The sequence below is a fragment of the Toxotes jaculatrix genome, chromosome 16, assembly GCF_017976425.1.
Source record: "Toxotes jaculatrix isolate fToxJac2 chromosome 16, fToxJac2.pri, whole genome shotgun sequence".
NCBI lineage: Eukaryota > Metazoa > Chordata > Actinopteri > Toxotidae > Toxotes > Toxotes jaculatrix.
The window spans coordinates 8,486,134-8,513,720 of NC_054409.1; the positions used below are offsets into that span (position 1 = coordinate 8,486,134).

The 27,587-nt window shown below is 42.0% G+C and overlaps 1 protein-coding gene across 2 annotated transcripts; it reads right to left on the minus strand.

Annotated features, from left to right (window-relative positions):
- Window positions 1–342: 342 nt before the first annotated feature.
- On the minus strand, window positions 343–27,427 carry stxbp1a (syntaxin binding protein 1a). Of its 2 annotated transcripts, XM_041058948.1 has the most exons (20): window positions 27,364–27,427; window positions 16,987–17,036; window positions 15,604–15,685; window positions 15,411–15,487; window positions 14,736–14,814; window positions 14,418–14,521; window positions 12,228–12,376; window positions 11,510–11,594; window positions 11,206–11,336; window positions 10,929–11,036; window positions 10,754–10,814; window positions 10,199–10,264; window positions 10,038–10,118; window positions 9,740–9,878; window positions 8,893–9,002; window positions 8,452–8,553; window positions 7,945–8,030; window positions 6,474–6,628; window positions 5,034–5,191; window positions 343–1,360 (listed from the first exon to the last, which is right to left on the minus strand). In XM_041058948.1, exons 1-19 carry the CDS (start codon window positions 27,398–27,400, stop codon window positions 5,082–5,084), a joined length of 1,812 nt encoding a protein of 603 aa, XP_040914882.1. In that variant the 5' UTR covers window positions 27,401–27,427; the 3' UTR covers window positions 343–1,360; window positions 5,034–5,081. The 2 variants fall into 2 exon arrangements, with proteins under 2 accessions (XP_040914882.1, XP_040914883.1); XM_041058949.1 differs by lacking the exon at window positions 5,034–5,191.
- Window positions 27,428–27,587: the final 160 nt, after the last annotated feature.

A 27,587-nucleotide genomic window follows, 5' to 3' on the forward strand; every position in this document is an offset into this window, starting at 1 on the left:
TAGCTAAGCTTTGACCATGTTTTGAGCATCAAACACTCACCGGATGCAGACGGCGGCTGATGTTAGCTTGGATCCACGATGGTTTTACCGCAAAAAAACTGGATCAAAACATCCACCGAAACGTATGAAACCAGTCCCGTAGCATAGTCCACATCTCCAGCTGTCAAAACGTGTGCTAAGTATGTTACAAAGTTATATTTCCGTCAAAATATTTCCGAAAAAAGGTTTTGTTTTGCTAATAGCTCGTTAGCCCGCTCGGCGCATCACAACAATGGCCACTGCGCATGCCCGTGACGTACAAGCCTCACCTGTTCCAAATTACAGGATTAAACAAACAAACACTTAAATCTTTCTAAATTGTTGTTTTTTTTTTTTTTTTAATGAGTTATATAATTAAAAGGGGAAAGTAGTGACCACTTGAGGAGCGTTTAACACACTATGCGTCACACTTATATCAGGCATAGCACACTTAATATGAAAAACACATTGAGTAGAGTGCGTGAGGTGTACCTAATAAACCGGCACCTATTTACAGATGAACCCATGAGTAATGGGTAATGCTCCAGGACTGGTTTGAAAGGTTTCAGTGAAACGTTGTTAAACACTCAAAACAAAGGCTTTCGGTGGAGTATTCAAGCTCAGCATCTTTGGAAAAAGCTAAACGCTAACTCTGCAGCTCCCAGAACATCCACACTGGATACAAACACATTAAACAGTTCACACAAGTCCAAGCATGCTACTGAATATATGCACATCATCAAATGGGCAGGAGCGACTCCTCTCTGATGAAATATATATATATTTATATATATTTATATATTGCGTGTTGACTGATATATTTTACAACATCAACCTCTCAAACTGCACATCCCTCCTCCACCTGCTTCCAGTAAAACTCACACCAAGGAGGGAATCCAAAGGAACAAACGAGAGAAAATGTCTACCTTTTACACATTCTAGCAGGTTTCATAGCATACAATATTACATTTTGGTACTTTCGGTTTTAAATGGCCTTCTGTTCTGATATTTAAACCTTTTTAAATAAGTTTATGTAGTTGCATCCATTGTAAAACTTGAGAATACTTGCAACAATTTTATTCTTTGATACAACATATATTTTTTTTTAATCATCTAAGATGTCTTTTTTTTCCTTTTCAAGCAAGATGCATACACAATTAATGGATAGGGTTTGGGGGGGGGGGGGGGGGGGGGTAGAGAAGGGGGGAGTGGGGGGTGTGGGTTAAGGTTTAGGGGGAGAGAGATGTGATTGGAGGATTTTAGCTTGTCACTTCCTCGTCTGGTTTGTTCATGGCCTTGAGCTGCTCCAGCAGGCTGGTGGGGGTGAAGATGTGGGTCGATCCTGGGGACAGGCACACGCATAAGACACAAACACACAGACACACACATACAGAGTGTTAGATCTGCACATTTGGGTAGAAACAGATGAAAAATGTGTTTTCAGCTCTTGCTATGAATGCCTATTGTAGATGAGGGCAGTCTCACATAATGTTACGTCTTACAGCTGCAGTCTCTGCTCACTCTGCAGAATCAGATTTTGCATCATAGTCACTGTTGTCTGGTAAAAATCTACACAATACAGGTGCTTAAAAATTTCCTAACAACTGCTTTGGTTAGACATTACTTCAGACATTATTTTAAAGGAACATGTTCCACTGTAACAGGTCTCAGAGCAAGAAATTCCCCAAAACTAGAGCTGTAACTTATGCAAGTGTGACTGGACAGGGTGGAAATCCTCATATGTCCATATTTGGTTTCATTTTATTTCAAATCTCCAATTATCTATCCATCCACCTCTGGCTTTAAACTTGAAAAGTTTCATCTTGATTTTTGGCTGTCTAAAATACAGTGTTACTGATACTTCTCCACAGAGCTGATACAAACTCATGAAGCTGCGTCAAATCACATGCAGCTGAACATTATGGAAGCGCACAGGTCAGTGATGGCACCACACAACTGACATGACTGTGAGCTGAAAGCGACAGGAACAACCTGCGACACCAAACCTGTCTAACACAGCACAGCCAATCAAATGTTAGAAAAATAAGCGCCTTTAATTGAAGAGCATGCAGGAAGCTGGAAAATACTGGTAGAAAAAGCAAAATAAATACAGCAAAAAAGACAAAAGCACTTCTTCTCTACGTGTCATGAAATCCCAAACCAGAGAGTTAGGTCTATCGTCTGCCATAAATATGAATGAAAATGTGAAACTCAGTAACCTTATTAAGACTGGGATGAACTCTTGTGACAGCTGAAGACACATTTCAAACATTGTAAAACTTCAAGGTGCTGAGCAGAGTAAAGCAAACATTTTGCCAAATTAGTGTGTCACTTCGTCACCAGATTCACAGATGGACGGCTGCCATCTTAGTTTTTAATCCCAGAGAAAGCAAACAGAGTGTTTGATTTACTCGTCAGACCTCTTCAACATCAGCAGTATAAACCTACATTGGTTTGTTTCTGTTGCAAAGCTGCATGTTTCTTCCAGTTTGGTTTGATTAGCTGCTTTACCTCAAAGACATTCACCTACAATTAACTAAACTTGATCCTATGAGGAAGTGGAAGTAGTTGAAGGTAAAAACAGAAGAGAAAGAGGCAAGCCCATCTCGAGTTGGGTCGTTTTATGGTGATGCGGGGGTCGTGCGTGGGTGGGTGGTTTTTAGTGTGAGTCACAGAGGTCAGTGTCAGACTGGCCTCACCTGCTTCTCTGCTGTTCCCCAAACACACAGCTTCGTGGGCCTTTCAGCCCCAGAAACACAACACCATGACGTTGATCTCCAACGCCTCTAAATAACTGTACATGTCCAGGTTTAGACCAAAATAGCAAAACAAAAACAAAGAGTTGTTTTAGTAAGTGATGGCCATTTTGCTCAGGAAGTGCTGAATGTGGCAGTATGTGGGGGTGGGTGGGGGGGCAGCCATACTGCTTATGGTGAGAGCTGCTTACTGAGGAAACCATAAAACTAAAAGTTGGTTTGTAAACGATATCGCTTTAGCAGATTAGTCAGGAATGAGATGGATGCCCAGGAATACAACATTCTGTCTTTATGGGGGAAAATCCAGCTTTAGTTGGGAACGTGTGTGTAAAAGGAGGCTTGGTAATAGAGTGACAGACAGTGAGGTGGTCATCAATATGGAAATTATCTCCACCAAGGAGATTAGGTTCTGAATGTTCCCAATGTGTGTTTACTGGCAGGATTTTTCATAAACTGTGTTAGTTCTTGGTGCAGATAGCTCCACCATGTGGCCATTTATAAAACATTTCTGTAAAGAGCTTTATTTCTATTGACTTCTTAATCAAGGAATAAAAGGAAAAAAAATCTTCACTGGCCCTAAAGAAATCCACACACTTCATCCAGACTAAACCAAATTTAGTAGTTAACAGTTTTGTAAGAAGTTATTCCTTTTTTTTTTTGCATTCCACGCCATTTTCCTTTAGGTGGCTGCCAAATTTCTGCAGATGTGGCACATTTTAATTAAACTCTGAAATGCATTGTGTGCTTTCCAGCACATTAAGACAACACATGAACAGCTCAGTGTGTGCTCAAAGACGAGATGTTCATTAAAAATGCCTAAATATTTTGTATTATTAAAGTAAGACTGTTCAGCCTTGGCAGAGGTATGAGCTCTCTGACTGCCTTCTAATTCTACATGTGCTCCTATGGATGTATCTGTTTTTATGTTCCTGTAGAAACATATTGAGAACTATTAGTCAGTGAGTGACTGGTGTAAACGATGATTTTTTGGAGGAAATTAAGAGACATTTTTGCTGGGGAGAGGCGGGAGTCTGTGGTAGCTGTTCGACACGAGTGGCATCTTTATTTTTTAGGTAGGTTGCTAAAGCATATCAGGTGGAACAATGCTACATTCTCAGACTGAGTCCGCAGAGAGACTCTATAGCGGCAGCTTTTTGGGGGCAACTGAACTGAATTCCACTGAATTAGTTTCTGTCTCCAAACTGTTGCCACCAAAACTGCCCAGGTGTGTCAGCACCTTTACATATCATCACGATGATGTGTTATTAATGTACAAAGCCCCTCTGCAGACGAGCCGTGAGCCATGTGAGCATGTGGTGGTGGTGGGCTGAGAGAGAGTGATGTGGATGAAGTCAGAGGACTGGGAGTCAAATGACAGGAAAAAAAAAGAAAGAAAAAGAAAAAAGGAGAAAATCCTTCTTTGAAATCCAGCATCAACTCAAGGGTCTGCCCTGAAAGAGTAACAAAACAAGGGGATTGTCTTTGCAATGGGTTAATTAGAAAAATAATCGGATTGTTAAAAACTGATAAAGATGGATCTCGGGGGTAGATTAAATCTGGACTGAGTGTTCAACAGGCTCAAGGGGCCTTTGGGTGGCTGTCGAGGGGCGATTTAATCCACCCAGTTGAGATGATGTGAGGAGGCAGCAGGGATGGGGTCACAACCCCCTCAGGCATGGCCTCTCCTCAGCACAGACTTTGCTTGGGCTGAATCCAAATGTCCCCCCTCCAGACCTGCAGACTGGGCCCTCATGGGGCTTCGGGCTGGGATGTACTGTGACGTGCTCACACCATCATCCCTGCGGAGATGGAAGGCTACATACACAAGCTCCCAATAAGACGGGTGCTGCTCTTCACTGCTTTTATACGTCACTTTTTAAAATATGATTTTTTTTCTTGGTATCTTACTGTCGACTTTCTTTCATACATATTTCTACAAATGAAAAAAAAAAAAAACGACAGCGTCACACCTGGAACATTAAGTTTGCGAGTCTGCAAATGAAGTCTGGACATTTGGCTTCATCCTTCCTGCAGGAGCAGACAAGTTAAAGCTGACCGAACTGTCAGTGTACAGGGAGTGGAGCCTGATGGAGCGGACCATGTACTGAGGAAAGGTCGGGGGTGCCCATCCTTGAGGGACATAGGGAGGAGGAGGGTGGAGTTACATAAAACAGTACTGAGTGTTCAAAGAAGAAAACAAGGAGGAAGCCCTTGTGCTGTGAAGGTTCAGAAAGGGCTTCTTTGTGCGGCTGCCTTTACTTTTTTCAGTGTGATTTCTCTCTCCCTCCCTCCCAATCTGTCTCTGCCTCACTCGGCTGAGGTGTCTGCGTCCTCAAAGGACACCCTAGTGGACTCTCGGAAGTCGGGGTGCTGCAGGTCCGATAAGAATTTGGTGGGGGTGAGCATGTGGGTGGAACCTGTGGAGGAACAGAGGTGGCTTCACCACTCGTCTCTCAGCACATGCCACACCCCCTCCCCCACTCTCTCCAAAAAAAAACAAACAAAAGGGTTAAAACAAGCAACCTGTCACACACACACACACACACAGACACTCTCGCCCACTGACACTGCACACACATACGCACACAGACACACACTCGCCATGTTGCACAAACACAAAAAACTTGGACGCACAGACACAGAAAAAGACATGGCGTGGCTGCAATTTAAAGACAACAGTTGTTTTTAAAGACAACAGCTGAAGCAGAGCACAACAAAAACCAACAAGACACTTTCCCATTTATAACACAGACTGGCTGGCAAAGCTTTTACACATCAAATAAACAGTACAGAGGGGCATAACACAAAGGGCTATTTAAACAAAACACATTGCACACAATAGGCAGGTTGTAACACCTACATGTATCTGTAGCTAAATACTTTCCTCAACATGACACTTCAACTGCTTTAGTGTGGTTGTTGAGAAACTGTGGTGGCCATGATGTTTAACGTGGGACTCACGGAAAGTCAAAATGGAAACTGTGTTGTTCTACGTGAGCTGTGTAAACCCTAATTCACGGTTCTTCATTTTGTATTTGAAAATAAGAGTTAAAGTGTATTTAGTTAGTTAGATAGTCGATACCAAATTAAATACAAACCTGAAATATCAAACAGTATTTAATCTTGTTTTGGTCTGTAAACCTACTTCTAGTGTGGCAGTGGTGTGAGATATTAATGCAACTTAGTTCCAGAAAGTATTTATTCAATAATTTCCAATTAATTATTAGAAAGTTAACTGATTTCACCCCATGTTTTGTGAAAAAAAAAAGATTCTGATTTGTTTTTCCTGCAGTGAATTTGCAATTCTACCTCAGCGTCAGACTGTCCATTCAGTCCACTTCCTGTGGTTGACTTGTTCCACATTTATTGTCCCTCCATCTTTAATTTCTTTAGCTGCGTTCCAGTTCAGAGGGTGCGTCATTCTGCGACCTTCAGAGGACCTGGAAGCCAGACTGGCCTTACGCCTGCTGGTCCAGACTCACAGAGTCCTCTGAAAATGCTTCAGGAAATGTGGCCCCTGAATTAGGACACAGCTTTAATCAGCATTCATGCTTTCTCTAAAACATGTCCACTCAGAGACACGTCCACTCGGTGTTCAACTCTGTGGTGAGTGTATCTTTGAGTAGCCATGTCCAGCGCCTACACATCCACCCTTCCTCTCAGCCTGCGCTCAGCGGTGCCCCCTGTTGCAGTACTCACCAATGATGGCTTCCCATTTCCCATTGGCCTGTGTGACCTCATAGGCGCAGCGCATCTCACTGAAGGACACGCCGCCAATGATGAAGACCATGACACGTGGACCGGTGCGGTACTCTCCAGGTGTCTTATTCTTGTGCCAGTGGCCGTACCGAGCACTGCCAGAGCAGAGAGGTAAACAGGATCACATCATGACTGTTTCATAGAAATTCTCTCACAGCAATATTTTGTGAACTGAGATGGGATGCTTTTCACCCTGAATTTTGCCTCTCAGGCTACGCATAGGCTGATCCGGAGCATCTGATTGGTGGAGCCTGATACAAGTTATGAAATTCTACATTTATTTGTGATTTAAACTGCAAATGTATTTTTTCCCTTAAAGTCTTTATGTCTCTCCATGAACCTAAACATGATGTTCTGTGGTATTACTGCAACACAGAAATAAATGTAGTGTCTATGATTCCTAAGTTAGACCTACAGACGAATGGTGATGCACAGTATGAAGACCTATTTAATCACAATATGTTAATACTGACATGAATGTAAAGTACGTAGAAATTCAGTTTTCATTTAGTTTTTTATTGCTGAAAGCAGACCACCTGATATTGTTAGTATTGTGTATTACATTTGTCCACCATGAAGAGATTATAGAACATTTAAAGAGCCACAAACTGGTAACGTAACAAAGACTCTACATGTATCCTAACATGATCCTCAGTGCTGGGGGTGTCTGTATATGTGGGGGAGGGACAGCAAATGAGGCAGATCAGTTTGTAACAGGAGAGGATCTGATGCTGAATCAATACAGAGCAGCAGCCCCCCTATATAGACTGGAGTGTAAGGATTAGTGAGGCTCAATGTGGCTTCACCACTCCCCCTCACAGACCAACACAAATATTGATGATGTGTATTTAGGTCAGCTTGCTTACATTTAGGTGAAGAGATGCCAGGTGTGATATTTAAGACTTTTCCTTGTGTGAATTTCACCTAGGGGATGAATAAAGTATCTATCTATCTATCTATCTATCTTCTCACTGGAACTGAACACACTCATATTCTACAAATGAAATAAAGTATTTTTTTTAATGCAAAATAGTCACATTAAAAATGTGTAATCTTCTTCAGTTTCTAAGAAGTTTACACTTTTAGATGCTTCTGCCCTGTGTCTGCCCTGTGTTGTTCTTCCTCAGCAGAACATATATCAGAGTTGGTGAACACCTGAGCTCTTGTCGTGCTTCCTGTCTTTGCACTGGGATCTGTGTACGGCTCACAAACCTGCTGGTCATCAGCAGCACCTCCCTGCTCGCCATTTTTCTCAATTATTGATCCAACAGACTCATCCCCCTTCCAAAATTACTATTGATCCAATGCCACCATTTCTGTTTTTTTACTACTACCATGCAATAAGATGCAACACTTTGTGCATGTGTATTTATGTGTTTGTGTGTGTGTGTGTGAGTCTGTGTGTGTTTACCTGACTGCAGTGGTGCTGAAGGAGGCAGAGGAGCGGGTGGAGATGTACGGGTAGTGCTTGGTGTCCAGCTTGTCATCAATAGCATCCTGCAGGGTGACAAAAATACACAACAGATCTTTGTCAGCACTATTATCTGTTTCAGACATAAAAAATATATATATATTTATAAAAACACACACAGAAACACACTTGAATAGCAGCTTCAAAATTGCAACACGTCTCTTAGCAACCATGTGTGCTTCCATCATGGAGGCCCACTGAAGATTGGCTTTGCACAAATAAGGGGCTAAATATAGTTGATAAGAACCAGGCTGGAAAAGCAGATGTTTGACTAAGGTCACCGTGGGAGTATGTGAACTGAAAAGTAAACAATTCTAATCAGATGGATCAGTTTATTGTTTTTGGATGCCTAGTTTAGGTTTATTTGAATCCTCCTTTGTGTAAAAAAAACAAAAACAAAACATGTATATGATAAGTCATATAGTGATTTAAACTGTGCAAACACACCTCCATGATGTCTTTGACCAGTGGTGTCCAGCGGGACAGCTGATAGGTCTGCTCGCTCACGCGCTCCTTCCTGTCCAACTTCTTTCCTCGGCGGAGGGTGGACTGACGATAGAAAGAAGAAACAAGGAGATGAAAAAGAGAAAAGTGTATAAAAAAATCATTAAAATCATTAAATTTGGAAAATCTGTAAAACCAGCTTTAGCTTTTCTCAGCTGCAAGATGTCACGTCAGTAAGTAAAGAGACTTGAAATCCTGATGTCGCAGATTTTAGTTATATTACAAATAAGACAAAGCAGAGCAGTACAAACTGAGAGGGCACGTCAGACTGAACCAGATGATGGAAAGCAGAGAATGAGAGACTTACAGACTGAAAGAAGAAGCACATGAGAGAGAAGAAGAAGGAAAGAAGAAAGGAGGACAGTTCAACAGTGAGGATCTTACATCTGTGATGATGGGGACGCCCAGGTGAGCCATGTTGGTGATGATCTCACTGTCCTCAGGGGGGATCTGAGCATGCTGGATCAGCTTGTTCAGATTCTCCTCCGTAATGCCTGAACACACACACGTATATAAGTCATATTGAAAACCTGTATGTCTCTGTCTTGTTTACATTTAATATGTTCACCCTGTTCTGTTACGAAGGGGAATTCATGTTTTCCTATTTCAGTGCAAAACGTAAATAATTTCATTAAAACTCAGACTTTGTTCGGTTTGATATCACTGCACTTCTTCTATATTACTTAACTTCACCAGCTTATTATACTGGAGCAGCACATGGCAGTGTTTTTCTGTCTTTTTTGTATCTGCGTCCTGTGAAACATCATTTGACTTGCTGAAAGCTCAGGTCAGGGTGTAGTGCTTCATTCTTTCTTTACATAGTGGATATTAATAAATGATGAATTACAGTGGCAGCAGCAGTGAAGTTGTCCTCTTTGATCTATGAGTGACCGTTTTGTTTGTTCATTTAAATCTAGGCAGACATATCTATAAATGATTAAAGATGTATTGTGTGGTTAATTACCAGGTTAATGTCCCTGTACCCTGAGTATACCTGAACATTTCATCAGCTCTATGTCTAGTATAGAAACACTAATACTTACAAGTGTGTGTTAATATTTTAAAAGTCGATCAAACAACAGCTGAAGCAACAACAAAGAGTAAAATTCATTTAAAAACGTAATAAAGTGAAACAAATAAAAAAAAGAGCTTTTGTAGGAACAGATAGCAGCACAGAGTTTTACAAACTTAAGATTTGATTTCTTGATGTTGCCTGTAGACTCCTTCTCACCGTTCTTGAGGAAAATATAAAGCAGGATGATGCGGATCTTGTCATACGTGCTGACGTTGGCGTCCAGCAGGATGGGCACAATAGCCCTCATGGGGTCTTTGATCTTCTCTCCCTCAGCGTCTGTTCCCATAGCCAAATCCTGCAGCAGAAAGCTCAGGTCTCATATAAGGTTTGTTACTTAAAATGGCCTGAGAACCACAATTTTTTTTTCTGAGGACTCAACAAAGGAAGCATTTAAAAAAAAAAAAAAAACACCCAAGACTTGCATCTATTGGACAGTATTACTCTCTACTCTCACCTGTTCCACACGGCACAGCTTGTCCACTGTTCCCTGGTAATGCTTCATACAGTCCTCAGCCAGCTGCAGGTGAGTGGAGTACTGAAAAAGACAAAACACACAGTCAGCGCACACACACACTGTCAGCACACTCATACACTCATGCCTGTGAATACACACACCTTGCTGAGCTCCTTCTGGTACTGAGGCATCTTCTTCAGCATCTGGGACAGATCCCTCATTGTAGTCTGTTGAGACAAAAGCGACAAACATTTACATGATAAGGTCCAATAAAAGTGTGATAACCAGTGTAAGATATAAAATAAAAGACAACATTATTGGGAGCAGACAATATTTACTTTGGTCTAATGACAAAAGCAGTTGTTGCTCAACACTATATGCTAAGCTCATCACCTGCTGATTCCAGCTTCATATTTAAACATCGGAAAACGGGAATGATATCAGTATTATTCCCTAACACCTGGTAAGAAACCGAATAAGCACATTTCCAAAATGCAGAACTCTTCCTTTAAAACAGGAAACAAAGATCTTTGCTGAACGTTATTGTTCATACATCTTGTTCATTCTGCCTTATTTGAGATTGTGTGACCTTTTATTCACATAAATCACTGAATTAATTTACTTTACCATGAACAAGAAATCATTACAAGACTTCAGGCTTTCAGCTGTTGTGACAATACTGTATGTTCAGATTGTATATATCAACTAATCCTCACCTTCTCTCCAGTGTTCATCCTCTTGCTGGAAGAAAACTCCTTCAGCTGGCGTGTCACCTCCCTGAATGACGAAAAAGAATCAGCAAAGGAGGAGCAGTAACACGTGAGAGCTTTATTCAGTATTGAAAGACAGATTGAACAGATGTATAAAGTAGGAAAGATAACGTGTACTCACTGGGACACCTCAGCTATGTGTTTGTGTCTCAGGCTCACCCACAGGTCATCGTCCTCATGCAGCAGCACCTCCTTCTCACGAGAGTCTCCAATGCCACTGGTCTCATACCTGAAGAAGGAAAGACACACATCATGACTGAAAGATGCTAAATTAGGTTCATATGTGTGATTGGAGCTGAAATGAACATTTTATACAATAATTCAATAACTTTATTAAAAGTGAAACAAAGCCTTCACAAGAAATCATTTATGTGTTCTGTCATTTGCGTTTTCCGTACTTGTAGACGTCGTTTTCGATGGGCAGCAGGTCGTAGCCCATGGCCTGGAAGGTGAGCTCATGCAGGACAGGTGAGACGGGGTCAAATGCCCTGTCCAGGATGATCAGCTGCGAGCGAGCTTTATCTGGACCCTACAGAGAGACAGAGAGAGGTCAGCAGGCACGAGAATGAGAGAAGCTAACAGACAAATACACCTTGCAACTACTAACTTTCAAGATGTTTTAAACAAGGAGACAAGTGAAAACAAATCAAATCAAAAAGCAGTATTTCAGAGGAGACAGTAAATTCGTTCTCCTGAGCTCACCTCTCCCATGGTGGGGTCATCAGCCTTGTAGGCGTCCAGCTTGTCTTGAACCAGCTGGGCCAGGGTGGCATTGTCCTTGTACTCCCTGACAGAATGACACAGAGATGGATGGATGGACGGTCATATGGACAGACAAATGGAAGCATACGGAGGAAGACACAAAAGGGCAAGACAATAACCCCATCAGAGCCTTTGTAACTGAACAGTGGTATCTGCAGCACCATCAGGTTTCTCCTCCCACACCAGTCTGTGCAGAGGCTTTTTGTATTATAGAAGAACATAAGAGACAAAAACAAACAATTTTTAGAGCAGCAATCCTTCAGAAATAAAAAAAATATACATCATAGGTCAGCAAAAGTGTTTTTTATTTAACTCTAAATATACCTTTTAAGTGTATATGATCCTGATGCATAAATTTAATAGACAAATACAAAAGCAATTTGACTGCTTAGTTGTGGGTCATTTAACAAAATCACCTGCTGGAGGGTTTGACTGGTGAACATGTGAAGACTCAGCTCCCCATGATGCACCACTGCCTACCATTCTCCTGAAGTGTTACCAGAATTTTTACATGTAAGTAAAAACACCTGCATTAACTGTAACACCTACAGTTAGCTTTAACACCTCATCTGTCCAAATCTAATGCTATTTCCTTGGACGCTTCAAGGTGCTAATGATGACCCACGGCCGTCTCTCATTAGCGCCCCTTGCTGCTCACCCTCGGTATCTGACAGCAGGGTACTCCTTCAGGGTGGCACAGAGCGTGGCCAGCTGCTCAGCCAGCCTCTCCATCACCGGGTTCTTCAGCTGGGTCTTATGGGGGCTGTAGAAACTGTGGAAGGCATCTGGATTGTCCAGAGAGTACACCTGCACACACACACACACACAGAAAAATTTAAACTTTGCTTCAACACAACATTTTGGTGCCTTCCCACTTTAACTGATTTAAGCTTTTTCACCTTCCTACGTCTTCTTCTCTTATATAATGTGCACCGTCATCTGTATTTGTGTTGTGTTGCTGCTGAGTGAAGCACTTTGTCTTTCAAAGTCAGGAGCAGATTCCAAGCTGCTTTGATCTTGACAACACATTTTCAGTATCATAGAGAGCGTGTGACTGCTCTGTGTGAACTGCAGCAGGTCAGTGTGGACAGAGCACGTTATCTCACTGGGAAAAAAAATGAGCTTAAGGTGTTCTGATAATATCAAACAGGTGATTTATATATTCTCTCTTCTTTCCTTATCTTTATTCCTCTCTTCTTCTCTTTGTTTTTTTTATGCACCGCTTCTCCTTTGCCTCCTGCCTCCTCTCGTCTCATTCCCTGTTTCCTTCCCTCTCTTGTTTTATTTTCTCCTCTGCCATTTCCTTGCTCCTCGGTTTTATATCCTGTTTCCACGCCCCTCTTTTCTTTCCTTTTCTGCCTTGTTGCCTCTCCCACATTTTTTCCACATTCTCCTTTAATTTCATTGCTTGCTCTCCTCTCATCCTCATCCTTCCTCTCTAAACTTCTTCTCTTCTGCCTCTGTTCCCTTTCCTCGCCTCCTGCTTCCTTGTTTCATCTCCCTTTTATTTTTTCCTCCTCTACTCTTTCATTTCCTTTTTCCTCTCATCTCCTCTCCTCTTTTTGTTTCCTTTCCTTGCCTACTTTCCTCTCTTCTTTTTTCCAATCCCCCTCATTCTCCCTTTTCCCATATTTTTATCCTATACTCTTCTCTCCTTGTTTCCACTCCTCTGATTTCCTCCTCTCTTCTCTCCTGCATCACTCACTACCACTCCCTCCTCCCACCCCATCTGTCCATGGTCACATGACCACACTTCTGCGCTGCAGAAGGGTCCCTACGTTAGCCTGGCTACCATTGGCTACCGCCTTCTGTGTGGATCCTGACTCATCCAATGGGGCAAGAGCATCAGGCTGTGGGGTGGGGCTGTGAGGCAGCATTTTGCCTGGAGCAGAAAACCACTGACTCTGAATTAATTATAGTAGACAGGAGGGGAGCAAGGCATTGTGGGCCGAGCAGCATCTTCAGATAGTGAGAGAGTAAAGGATTGATAGAAGGAGAGATGTGGGAGATAGAGAGAGGGGAGGACAGAGGGAGGACAAAATTGGGAAAAAATATGGTTGGGGGAGTGAAAGAATAAATATAAGAAGAAATTAAATAAGATTAATAAATAAAAAAGCTTGGTGGAAGCAGTGAGGAGGGAGAGCACAAGCGACGTGCAAAGGCAGGGATGGAGGAATGGCGGGATAAAAAAACAGACAGAGGGAGGGACAGAGGGACGGAGGAGGAAAGACATGACGGAGGCAGGAATTTGGAAATTTAGCAAGGGTGGCGAAGCAGGTGGGAGGACGGGAAGGCGATGTGACAAATGTGAATGTTTCTGGAACAGTCTGGCAGTAAACAGAGTGACTGGTGAGTCAGCAACATTGTGACAATCCTCCACCTGAGTCTGTATTTGTGTTTCTCTCTCTCTTTCCGTCTCTTTTTATCCATCCCCAGCGCTAACGAACCGCAGCATCACTGTTGCTATTCCTGTCTGTGTCCTTTGCAGCATCTCTTTCCTACCACTTGCCTTGATCGATCTCTCGCTGCTCTTGCTCAGGCTTTCTATCTCTGGATCTTCCTCTCTCTTTATCTCTGGTTTTCACTCACAGCCACTAACAAACAATAAAAGCAAACCTTTTGTTTATCGCCTTAGAGAAGAGGGGACAGTAATCAGAGACAGAAAGACCAGACGCATAAATATCTCAGACAGAAAGACTCTCTGAACCATTTGTTTACACATCAATACCTCACTTGTCATGAGGTAAAATGTAGTTTCACTGACTGTGTCACATCGATGAGATTCTCTAACAGCACTAGAACAGCCATCGTCATGCAAGACAATACAGGACTGGACCACAGACTCTACCTGAGACTCGTAGGGCAAGAATGCGATGTTGATCTCCGTCAGAGTCTTTATGGTTTTGGAAGCGCGGCTCTTCACCAGCTCGTTGAACAGAGGATCAGGGCAGGCTGGGAAGGAGAGAATGATTATGGCTAATCGTTTGCTCTTATCACTATCAAAACCTATTATCTTAAAGAGCTGAAGTTAAGAAAAACAGAGGATTATAATCAACAGCTGTGCATTTTTATACACAGAATGATTCTCATTGGTTCTGGTGAAAATTACAAGATGTCTCCTTTACTTGGTGCTGAAGCTGAAGCAGCTCTTCACGTATATACTCACAGTCAGTGAAGAAGACATGGGCAGCCTTGTATTTAGCTGAATGAGGGTCTTTGAAGTCTGCGATGAGGGAGTGGACAGACTGAAGGATGAGAAACAGAGGAAATCAGGCTGTCAGACTGTAGTGTCACAGGTGTGTATTGATCACAGTATATGTGCAAATTCATTTAAGCTTTATAGCCATGATGTTACGAAAGCATTTACATTAATAGGATGACTGCTTTAGCTAAATTAATGGATGACCAGGTTTTAACAATTTTCAACATTTTATTTAAAATGCTTAACTAGTTAAATAAGCTGAAAGGAAGTGACCAAAGAGACCTGACAGAGCAAAATTAAATATTTACTTGAGGAAAAGAAAACTAATGTTCTCATTGAAGCAGTGAAATATGATTCCTCTTCTGATTTTTATTTCTTTTGCAATTGCAAGTATTTCCTTTGCTTTCATGATTGTATATTATGAGCAAACCATTTACCATTATAACCTGCTTTGGCAATACCATACTTTAGTGTGGTACTGCTAAGGTAAATTGAATTGGAAAAAGTGAGAGAAAGAGAGAGAGAGAGACCATGGAAACAAAAGTGATCTGCCTCGACTGAGTCAACGGCTGTGTGTTCGGACATAGAGCAAAAACACAGACACGCCTCTGAGTGTCCGCTGTGTGGGAGCATGCTTACCTTCTCTGTGGGTGTAATCAGGTAAATGGCCTCCAGGCTGGGAAGAGGCTCTCGTCGCTTGTTGATGTCCTCCACAACTACAGGGACAGAAACAAACACGTACGCGTACACAGTTACAGAGGTACGTACACAAACAAACAAAGCAAAGCGTTGCAGCACAGAGAAACAGTGGAACGTGACCATCGTCTCTTACTGGTAATGCCCTCTGTCATGATGTCTGTCATCTTGCAGCAGGATGACAACATTCTCATGCTCAGCTGGTCCACAATCAGCGCCTGGCAACAGGGGAGAAGACAGTGACTATACAAACACACTTTATTATGCCCATTGTATGTGGTTAACGATAAAACTGACTCATTCAAATAAAGCTTTACCACACATACATTATGAGGACCTTTGATTTACCTGATGTTCACTAGTGGGAAATGTCAGAGTAAATGTCTTTAACCTGCTCATAACTTTAACTCTTTTCTTGTGATCTTGTGGCCTTCATTTGTTTGTCTGACGGGAACCACTGTGATCAAAACAACTGAAATCATTTTTCCACCTCCCTTATTAAAATATCTACTTATTTGCTCCACACACTCAGTTAGTCAAAATAAGATCAATTTCCTGCTGAAATAATCGCGGAAAAAGCAAATATGGCAGCTGGCATGTGAGATAACATCCAGTTCAGTCAGAAAGCTGCTGGATAAGAACTGAGATTTCAGCTTGAGCCTCCAAATCCTCTGTTCATAAAGGCTGCTGGTTTAGAGCACTGGCACTTTTTTAAATTGCAACTGAAGCACTGCAGATAAGGAATAGGTAGGGCTGCATCTAAAAGTTATTTTTTATTCTAGTTTAACCTAACAGTTATTTTTGTTACTAATTGATTAATCATTTTCTCAAAAAAATGCCTTGACAATTTCCTAGAGACCATGTGGACAGTTTCAAACAGCTTGTTTTTCCAACAATCAGTCCAGTTCTCAAAAATATCCAGTTTACTATCCTGGAAGTGATATTGTTTATTAAAATATTGAGAAGCTGTAATAAGTGTAATGTCTGGCCTTTTTTTGTAAGACATAATTAAAAAATTATAAATATTGTATTATATTATCATTGATTTTCTGTTGCTCAACAAGATAATAATCGACTAATTGATTCAGCTCTAATCTCAGCGCACAAGATACAGATTTGAGCAAAAGCCCAGCGAGGCCTGTTTGCAGAAAAGTTTATAACGTCTGTGTCGGCAGTTCTTCAAATACTGGACCAGGGTGATAACTCTGTATCAGCCCACCCAGGAAGCAGACGTCTGCAGGAAAAGCATTCGTAGACTTTTTTCCCCCAGGATGTACAATATCAAATATATGTGTATTAAAATGGATCAAATACACTTTACCCAAACTTTCACTAACTAAACAAAGTAGGGAAAAATAAGAGGAAGCTGAAGGGTTATGATTTGTAGCAGCGCTACAACAGGCTACTTCACAGATCCGACTCTCTGGGTGGTTTTTCATTGAAATATGACGATGTAGTCTTTGGTTTAAGTGTCAGGATTTATTATTCAATTTATATTTTCTTCTGAATGGGTTCTTACCTTCCATTCTCCCTTCTTCTTCACCTTCTTGATTACATCATTCATAATCTCTGTAAAAGAACATAAAAACAAACATCATGAGGAATCTGAAGGATGCATCTTGTAAACAGGGAATCGCCATGAGGAGGTACACACACAGACGGGAGCAAGTTTCCGCACAGTAAGATAATCCCCCACCTTCGGAGACGAAGGCCTCTGCTCCTCCACATTCATTTAAATACAAACAGATAAACACGGGAGAATATACTGTGCGATTGGTTCTTTGAACACCTGAGGGCGTGAATATGTCCAGTCTGACTGGGTGATTTAGTGCGTGTGAGCATGTGTGTTTGTATGTGTGTGTGTAGTGGGTCATAAATCCTTCAAACACCGCTGACAATCATCAGCACATGTGTATGTTTTCCTGTAAACACAAAAAGTAAAAACTAATTTATTTCTACCAAAAATGACCACACAGTACCCTTTAAAACATCGCTTATTACAAGTATAATGTGCTGCTATGAGGTGGGCTTTTTTTTGTTGTAATGTTATGGAGTAAAGAGATGAGTCAAAATCAAGGTGCAAGTTTGGATTGTATCTATTCAACAATAACATATAAAAGCATACACAGAAGTCCAGTGGAAACAAACAACATTATCTTACTGGTATAGATATGAAAATCCCATAATGCAATTCCTACACTGGAGGACAATAACATGTGAAAGCCAAACATGGCCCGCAACAAGGTTACTGAACACAGATCTACACCAGAGGAATAAATGCTCTGGATACAGAGTGAATAAAAACAGCTGGGAAGTGATTCTGCTTTGATTCACGCTGATCTCAAAGATACACACAGGAAAAATAATCCCATCCACTGCGAGGTCACATGATGACGGCCATGTTTGTACCGCGATACTGATATTGGCTTGATCACTGTGCCTACAATCTGCCAGCCGCATTAGAATAAATCCATTTAGGGTGAATTACTGTTTAACATCGTGCTGGATCACTGAGAATATAACCCGCTAAGCCCTTCGGCTTGTGGCTAAAACCTGAGGCCACAAAGATACTGATGGATTACCACAGATTAAAACGGACTCACACAAAAAAGATTACAGAACACACATCGAATACACATCAGGGATGTGTTCGTTTTGGTCACCGCTTGTGTTTTCTGCATCCTAAAAAAACAACAAAACAAGAATGATGATGAAGTGATGAAGACACTAGCTGCTGATTGGCTCTTTTCCCATCAACAAGGAGGGGCTGCAAGCAACCTATAGGACAGACAGATAGGATGGAAGAAAGGAAGCACAGAAGGATACCTAGACAGAGCTCACCTCCTTGTGAGCCAGAGGAACTGTATCTGACCTCCTGTGGGACACATGATCTTGGAATAGTAGGAATATTATTCTCACTAAACGACAGAGATTCCCTGACTCAGCTTCAGTCTATTTACACCACCTTCCATGTCCTGTCCTGTTGGCTGCTGTCTCAGCAAGGCAGCAGCAAATACAAACCAAAGAAACAAAAATAATGGACTTTTGTTTCTTTGAGGAGCAAATACACTGGATATGGAGCTTTTGATAAATCTGTGCTAAATGCTCAAAGTAACAGTGGTAATATTAAAGCTGGTTTACATTCATTCCTAAAAAAAATCGACTTGTGTTTGATCCAGCAACACGCCAAGGCCACAGGATGAGACACAAACAAAGCAGCAGCAGGGATATCCGTCACACGTGTTCCCTTTTCCTCTGCTGCAGCTGATGTGTTTCCTCTTGTTCTGAGCTGCAGCATTTTTCTGATAAAGAGCTGCAGGAATGAAAATCTCCACTCACTGAGCAAGTATATTAGTATAAACGCATATTTTAAAAAGGTGATGGTTTAATTTCATTAATGTCACACTCCTTTAGGTCCAAAAACACCATAACTTTGATTTTCAAAGAGCTACTTTCACTGCTACTTCCTCTAAAGCTGAACTGATAACACAACAGCCAGAGAATATACTGTATGTATGAAAAGAATGTTGTCTATTAGGCTGTGTGAGCAATGTTAAAGCTACATTATGTTTATATAAACAATGGGTCAAATGATCAAAAGATGTCGCTTGTAGTGACGGATCCACAGAGAATTACCATCCAACTCTGCAGCTCCCCTCAGCACAACAGAGCATTTTAGCATCTTTTAGCTCATTGTTTTGTTTTTTTTTCTGGCTCACAAACTCCCCTCTCATCTTCTGCTGCATGAAGCTTTAAGGTGTCATTATGTGAATTGTTTAAGTCCCTATTAATATACCTGATTATATATTCCTTCTGAGGGCTGTGTGGACATGAACGTGAGAAATGATTCAGCCAAACTATTTATTTTTCCTGTCTTCAGAAAAGAGATAAGATTGAATTGAATTTTATATTTAGATATATATAATAAACAGATTAAAAAAATATGACACTAGATTTCCAAAGGTTTTCTCTCACCCTTCTCTTTCATCTCCTGTGTCAGCTTCACTATGTCATGTAAATAATGAAGCTATGATGATAAAATGGTGAAGTCACCGCCACACACTCGTAACTGATGACTGAGAATGGAGATAAAAACCACGTCAGGAGGCAGCGCTGTGGATTTTTCCTTTCTGACCTCCAGATAGAGGCACAACAATACAGGAACGCACCAGTCAGACAGAAGGGAAGGGGCCTGAACAAACACAGTGCAACAGCTGTGTCAACCAAACAGGCAGAGTGGCACACGCACACACACACTCACACAGACACACACACACCCATAAGAAACCTTATAAGCTCTCTTCCATCCAGTTTAACAGGATACACATCCTCATGGCAGACCAGGGAAGAAAATGGAGACAGACCAAAGGCATAACAAGATTTTGTTCTCAAACCATTAACTTGAACTAAAAGGGTCAAATAAATTTAAAAATCTTCACTGTAATTTCAGCTTTTTTTAAATTTAAGGACACCAAGCAACTTCCAGCTATTTTGACAGAACCACTTGGAGAATTTCACCCACATGACAACAACATTTAACCACAATAAGAAACAGCGTGATGTGTTAGTGTACATGATACTGCTGATTAGGTCAATGTACACTCCTCCCAGCCTTCACTCTACGCATTATGGAGCAGTGAAGAGCCAGCACTTTCTCCCTTTGACTCGTGGTTCTCCCCCTTCAGGGACTTTCACCTATGAGTACATGACCCATTTTTTTTCTCTGGATCTCCGCTTCACCGTAGCATCACTCCCGAGAGGAACTAACGCTGCTGATCTTAAAGAGACAGGCAGACATGTCAGGACAGCTCGCACTAAAATACAAGGACAGACTTCGCCACGGCTCAGCTGAGAGACTAATTTGATTTTGTTTGACCAAAAAACACTTGAGGCTTCACTTGCAAGGTGTCAAATCGAAAGCAGCCACTATGAAAAACCAAAAAGGATGCAAGGAACCAGGTCTCTATTATAGCCCACCATATAAAACTATGCCAGTAAGGGATAATGCGTGACAACGTGTCCTAATAATATGGAAAACAATAAATAGATATGAATAATAAAAGACTACATGATCTTGAAATCCAGAGCTTGTCTGCTGCTTCACAGCCTGGTCAGACTGGCCTGCGGTTACATAACACCCTAACCAGCCACGACCAGCATAAGTGGGTTGCAAGAAAAGCAGAAGAGAATCATGAGTTTGTAGCTACTCTGGACTCACACATAAATCCAGTCAGGGGTCAGAGGTCATGTAGGCTGGGGAGAGGTGAACAGTTGTGAGGAGCCTTTCCCATGACCTGCACCGGTAGGTGATGGATGATGATGTGTGGGGGCAGAGACACAGCAGAGTCATGAGACCTGAGTGCAGAGACACTGAGAAATCCTCCTGCCACAGATACTGTATATTAACGGTAGTGGACTGATCTCTGGTGACTGTGCTGGCAGTGCTTTGACTCTTTCTCACGGAGACCATACAGATGAACCGCAACACAGCCTGAAACCTGAACAAACAGGGCGTGGGCCTAGCAGTGTAAGGTAATGTTGTAGAAACATCAATCAACATCAGCAAGAATCAACATATTAATACACTTCTAATGTCTCCAGATGTCAGATTATCACCTACTGAGACATAAATGTTTGGTGGGTAAAGGCATAAAGATCCTCTGTGATAACACATACGAGAAACTACATGTTTTGGCCAATACACGTCCAACACACATGGAATTGTCAGCCTCCTTTGTTCACTTGACAGCAAGGAGCGTCTCTGAGGGGAAACTCAGATGAACAGGTGCCACTTTCTATCAGCAGAAGTCACTAATGCAGCAGCAAAGACACAACTGTGTACTTCACACATAAAATGCAGTGTAGGAAATTACATTTTGAAAACATTGCACAGATTAAGATTCCTTAATTGTTTTTGTATCATAACTGACAGCAGTGGCAACAGTTGACTAATCAATAATCATTTAGCAAAACATGGTGCTGTGAAATGTCCACTCAACACCGACCCTCCCTAGAAAGGGTTTAAATATTTGTAATATTCAAATCTAGATCATCGAATCACTTGGGCATCCATGTTTGTGGGTCATAACACAGCAAAAGTGTTTATTTCCTGATTTATTCATTTCTCCCTTGTTCTCTGACTCCTGATCCAACAGCACAGGAGAGGAAGGTGAGGGGGGAGGTGTTGGGTGGTGGGGGGGTGGAGGTCAACAGTCCTGCACAGCTCCTAATCACTGTGATCCTGCAGAGGCTCCTAACTCACTACAGCAAACACATTATGAGCGATCAAATAAAATCCCTGAACAATTTAATCAAATCCCTCTTGTAATTATACCCCCAAAATATTCCATTTTAATCTGAGATACCTCACATTAGGGAAAGATTCAGTTTCACTGTGTCTGGAAAGACTACATGCTTATCAACGGGGTCAGTGGTTGATCAATTTGTTAAACTGATTAATCAGCAAATTAATGCAATGAATTAATTCATAAATTTCAAGGAGTGTTTACTTTGTCCTAGTTTTTAAGCATTCTACAGCGATTACAGTAGATTATGGTACACTCTCAGTGAAACTGGGAAACAACTCACAGAAACCATGATGCTGAAAATGGCAGACAGCAAAGACTGTAGGGAAAGCAAGTGATGCATTGTGGCTGCAGCGACCAGGCTGGAGCTCCGTCCGCTCCGTCTGAGTGCTCTGCAGTCTTTCTCTAATCCACCTCAGTTGTATCAGTTAATGTTCAGCATAAAAGCCCTAATCGATATCCGTTATATTTTGCTTCTTGCATCACATCACATCACCTATCCTCTCCCTTTCTCCTTCTCCTCAGTCTTCTTTTCCTCTTTTTGTTTATGTCGCTCGAGGACGAGAGCATCTTGGCCGGCGCTACTTGGCTCTCGTACAGTACCGATCTTCTATAAGCAGATATTTCTGTAACAATGTGTTAAATTTGTCTCCACCGTATGTGTGTGTGTGTATGTATGTAAGAGGAGGATGGAGAGAGCAGTCACATGCTGCTGAGAAGAGTGGGAGGAAGAGGACGTCTGCCAGCTCTGACACAGCACTCTTCCTCAGCGAGAGAGAAGGGGAATTCATTAAGATTATGTGCCACTGTAACCCTGCATTAGAGAGCTCTGTTTCAGCCAGTTCTCGGTGCTCTCTAACCACTGTGACGTGACATTTCGCCACTGATTTACTTGAGAGTGTGTGTGCATGCAGCGTGCATGTGTATTTGTTTTTTGTGTGTGTGTTATAAGTAGGCCCAGGGGCTGCAGGCACTGCGTCAGACACTAAACCCAGACGAGTGTGTGATGCTCTGGTTCAGTGATGCTTCCAAGGTCAGCAACGCATTGTATGCGAATGCGTGTGTATGCAGTGTGTGTGTGTGAGACTAAGTGCATGCATGTGTCCTTCCCTGTTTCACCTTCCACCTTCTATCTCTTCACTAACCCACACACACAGAGTAGTAAACACACACCAGCATGCTTCCAGAAACTTCCAAGGCAGAGTGAACTCACTCATCACAATCAGAGGCTTAAATGCTCAAACACTTTGTAAAACCTGCTCATTTCTTGCGATGAATAAGATGAGAAGGTCAACGTCAGTCCCATATCTGTGTGTTATGTAAAGCTGAAGTCAGGATGTGCTTATCTTCCCTTGGCATAAAGACTGGAGAGCCTCAATACAACATTTAAAAATGTACAAACCAGTATTTCTAATGGTTGCTGATTTTCTCTGTATAGGAGCGATGATACCAAATCTGAAAACTACACAGTGACGAGGACAAGACTTTATAGGAAGCTGCATAGTCAGTGAGCCCAGCTGTTATTTACTGAGAATCTGAACTTTGGACAGAGGCAGGCTAGCTGTTTCCCCCTGCTTCTAGTCTTTGTGCTAAGCTAGGCTAACTACGTCCTGACTTCAGCTCATGCAGAAACATGAGAGTGCTGCAGATTTCCTCAACTCATTCTTAATAAGAAAGCAAATGCCAAAATGTCAAACTCGTATTTAAAATTTGTTGTTTTTAAAGTCTTGCAACAAGAGATAAGACTGCAAGAAATGTGCAACAATACTGACAAATACTGAAATTTCTTGTATCTTAATATACAACACATACTCCATTATTAACAGCATATACTGTGGAACAGCTTAAAAAACTCTGTTAGCATCTAACGTTTTTTCTTCCAGTTCAGCTCCGCATCCTCACACGCATGAGAACAGCAACGCAAGTCACTCTTATTGCTACAATTGTGATATGCTTTTTAAATTTTCTGGGTTACGACAGGCTGATTTCAGCACTCTCATTAAATGCCACAAAGAGAAAGAGTCTGCATGTTTAAAGTGGAATTGAAGTTCAGTAAACAGCCACTGACGAGTGTCCTGTTGGCCAGCGGGAGTCAGACAGTGACCCTGTGATCGCAATGTCTCAGGTTGTTGTTTCACGTTAAAGCCCCTCTCTCTACCTTCTTTTCCTGTCGTCTCTCTACTGTGTACTATCAAATTAGAGCACAAATTCCCAAAATATGACTTAAAAAAACCCCAGACCTAATGTAGCTGTCACAACCAGAATGAGAAGCTACGACTTAACCTCATAAAACCGCAACAAGGTGATACTGAAGTTGAACAGGGTGATTACTGATGACATCTTTATCACCTGGATAAAAATAGTCAAATTATGATTCATATAGATATTTTAATCCTCAGATTTACTGTAGTTACATCACTATGCAGATTAGCGTATGGCTAAGGATGTATTGACAGTGCTAGAGTTGGCTCAGTTCATGTATTTTCTCTCTTAATGGACAATAACATTACTTGTACCTGTTACGCAACTACAGGATGGTGATTAATATGTATGCTGAATGCTGGGTGTCGATTTCACAGCACTGCATGTGCTGCATGAACCTCATGACCCTGAATAGGAATAAGCAGCTGAAGACAATAGATGAATGAAAGTAGGGTTGGGCAACTTGACAACACAGTTTAAATTGCGGATGATATTAATTTGCCTATAGTCAGATAAATCCCACATTGTTTTATGGTATTATTGGATTTACGATTAAATTAAAAGAAAATCTACTGCAGTATGAATTAATATCACAATAGAAAATTACATATCCTGTGCTACAAGGTTTTATCCATATAACCCACCGTTAAATGAGTGAATGAGGACTGAAAATTGGCCCTCGAATCATTGCCTGGGTAGACATAAAATGAGTCACAAGCGTACAAAATAACATGAACACAACAGCCCTGAATGCATCGTACTGTAAGAAGTGCTCACCTCTAGAATCTAAACTACATAATATTGCGTCTTTTTAATTACAGGACTGTAATTGCAGCAGTCCCTCGGTTTCATCAGTCTGAGCAGCATCATCATTTAGAAATAAACATCTTCCAGCTCAGGTTGTTGCTGACTGATGAGAGCCTCGTCATTCAGCCTTCTTTTCCGTCTGTTGCTCTCTGGAACTGATGCTCACATACAGTCATGAAACGGGAGGGTGAAGCTCTGCTTGCTGCCCATCCCCCTCCTTCATCCTGGCTGCTACATCCAGTGCTGCAGAGAGGACCCATGATGGTGTCGCCCGCCCTCTCCCTCTTCCCCACTACCTCCACCAATCCCATCCCAGCTTCACCTCAGCCAAACAGAGCACAGGTGTTGCCTGCTGCGTCCCTGCCTTCACCTACTGGGAAAGATTCACAGACTGTTTACATTGTTCTGGAAAAGACGATCCACTCGACAGTGAGCGCCTGCATGTGCCCGCCTTTAGTTTTACAAAATGGGTTATGTAATTGCCAGTTACAAGGCCTAAAGATTTCAATAATGCAGAACATGCAAGGATATTTGGCATATGAAGCTGTGTTATGTAACGCTGTAGGTGTGCAGATGATATCATTTATATCAAATTTCAGTCTTGAGGCCTTAGATCAAAAATGTTGCCATGTTACAGAAAAACATGGTCACACAGACAACTACTAGAGATGCAGGGCTTAAAAACCTCAACTACAATATAACACTAGACCAAATACTATTTCCTAATCATCAGTTAGGAAATAATAGAGTATCTAAGGCCACAGCAGGTCTCACCAATAAGTCAGTAACTCAGGGATCTTAGTATGATAATATGATCACTTCATGTTGCAGATTAAATTCAAACTATTCAAACGGTAATAAAAAAAGCAGATAAAGCTCTTGGTTGAGACGTGAACACAGTTTCTTTTTTTTTTTAAATAGTGTGATATTATTTAATTTTTTCAGTCACATCTTTACCCTGCTAACAGTCACAGCTTTATATACAATAAATGGTAAAAATATCTCATTGTATTTATCACATAATATATTATTCTTTGGGTTTGTATTCACTGGTGGTTCAGGCTCAACAATTGCTCCATGTGCGAGGTCTAAATCCCGGGAAAAGCACAAACATCTTCACCCTCCATCATATCATAGCAGAAAAAGTGTGTATGACGAAGCAGGTGGATGTGTATCAGTGTGGGGGCGGGGGCCTTAAAAAAATTGCAGCAGTACCCGTGACGAATATGAGACACCAAGTGAGCAAGAATTGTAGAGATTCAGCACTTTTACTGACATTACTACGGAGTGTGGACTGGAGTTGGTGAAATGTGAAACCGAATCAATCAGATGAACAACAGATATCAAGTGAAGCAAATCCTGCGCCAGGGGCAGGGCACGTTACCAAAAATGAGCCAGAACGCGCAGCTGAATAAATTACGCAAAGCTTTAGTTATATATCAGATACGTGCCTTCGCATTAAGTGGCTCCTATGAGTCTTTACGGTGCGGGCTTGTCTGGCATTATCACGACCACCAACACTTGCACCCAGTTGACCCTCCTGAGGAGAATCGAGCTGCGCCTCCATGTTTCAGGCCTGCATCAGCACCACACACCGACACTGCTGGAGCATCAGCCGACGTAAATGACTCTAAATTACAAAATCAGATACTGGGCAGTCTGGTCTACAGAGCCCTGACGATGCAGGGTAACAGAGACTGGCTTTGATCGGTGGCGCACCACCGGAAAAGGGCATGTTGATGATGATGATGAAAGGGCATTCACTGATCGCTAGTGGACGGCAGCTCATGTACAGATAATGCGGAATTTCTCGGGTAGCGGCCTTTTAAGGCAACTTTCTGGTCTCGGATACAATCCGCCATTAACGTGAAACACAGCTGACAGCAGCTTGTTTCAGCACCGAGGCGCTCCGGTAGAGGAAGGGTGCTTTAAGCAACCGATTCATGCTCCATCAGGGGGGTGAGGCACTGCTGAAATCAGGGAATCCCACGGATGGCAAGTGTTAATCTCCAATCCCTTTATAATCAATAGCACTGCATGACATTATTGGCTATAATTAGCCAACCAAGGCGTGAGAAGCATGTGTCCGCAGCATCGTGTGGTATAATATTCAAGAAAAAACACAGCAGATTATTCCTGAAATAAAGACTGATTGAGGCTAAAAGGGCGTATGTGGGCTGCGTTTCCCTCCAGGCTTTCAGCATCCTTCTGGAGAATGATGCCTACATTTTCTATCAGCAGGCTAATCGCCCCTTGCTTGAGACATTTCCAGCCCTTCGCGGCTTGAAATACGATTGCGCATTCGCGCCGCAGGAGCCCGGAGAGACAAACCAGTCTCTGCAGGTTACCCACAGCTCCCTCACTACACGCCTGTGTTTTACAATAGGATACAATGAAGCACCAACAGCACCACCTTCATCATCATCATCCTCATCATCAACCAGATGCACTATCAGCCATCCGCATCCTGCACAAAACACGCACAGACACAGCCGCATTTACGCACACAGCGCAGCGCCGCAGAGGAGCACCTCACCACACATAGAAGAAAATAATAATAATAATAATAAAAAAGATCTTACTTTCGCCGACCACCGCCTTTAATCCGATAGGTGCCATGATGCTGCTGAGTGCTGGACCGAGTGATCACCCTCTGCTTCCTCCTCTCTCTCTCTCTCTCTCTCTCTCTCTCTCTCTCTCTCTCTCCTCCTCCTCCTCCTCTGTGTTCACCTCACATCGCTGCGGAGGAGCCTCCACTTGGAAACGTCACTGCGTATCCTTCCGCATCGTCCCCTCATTGGTGGAG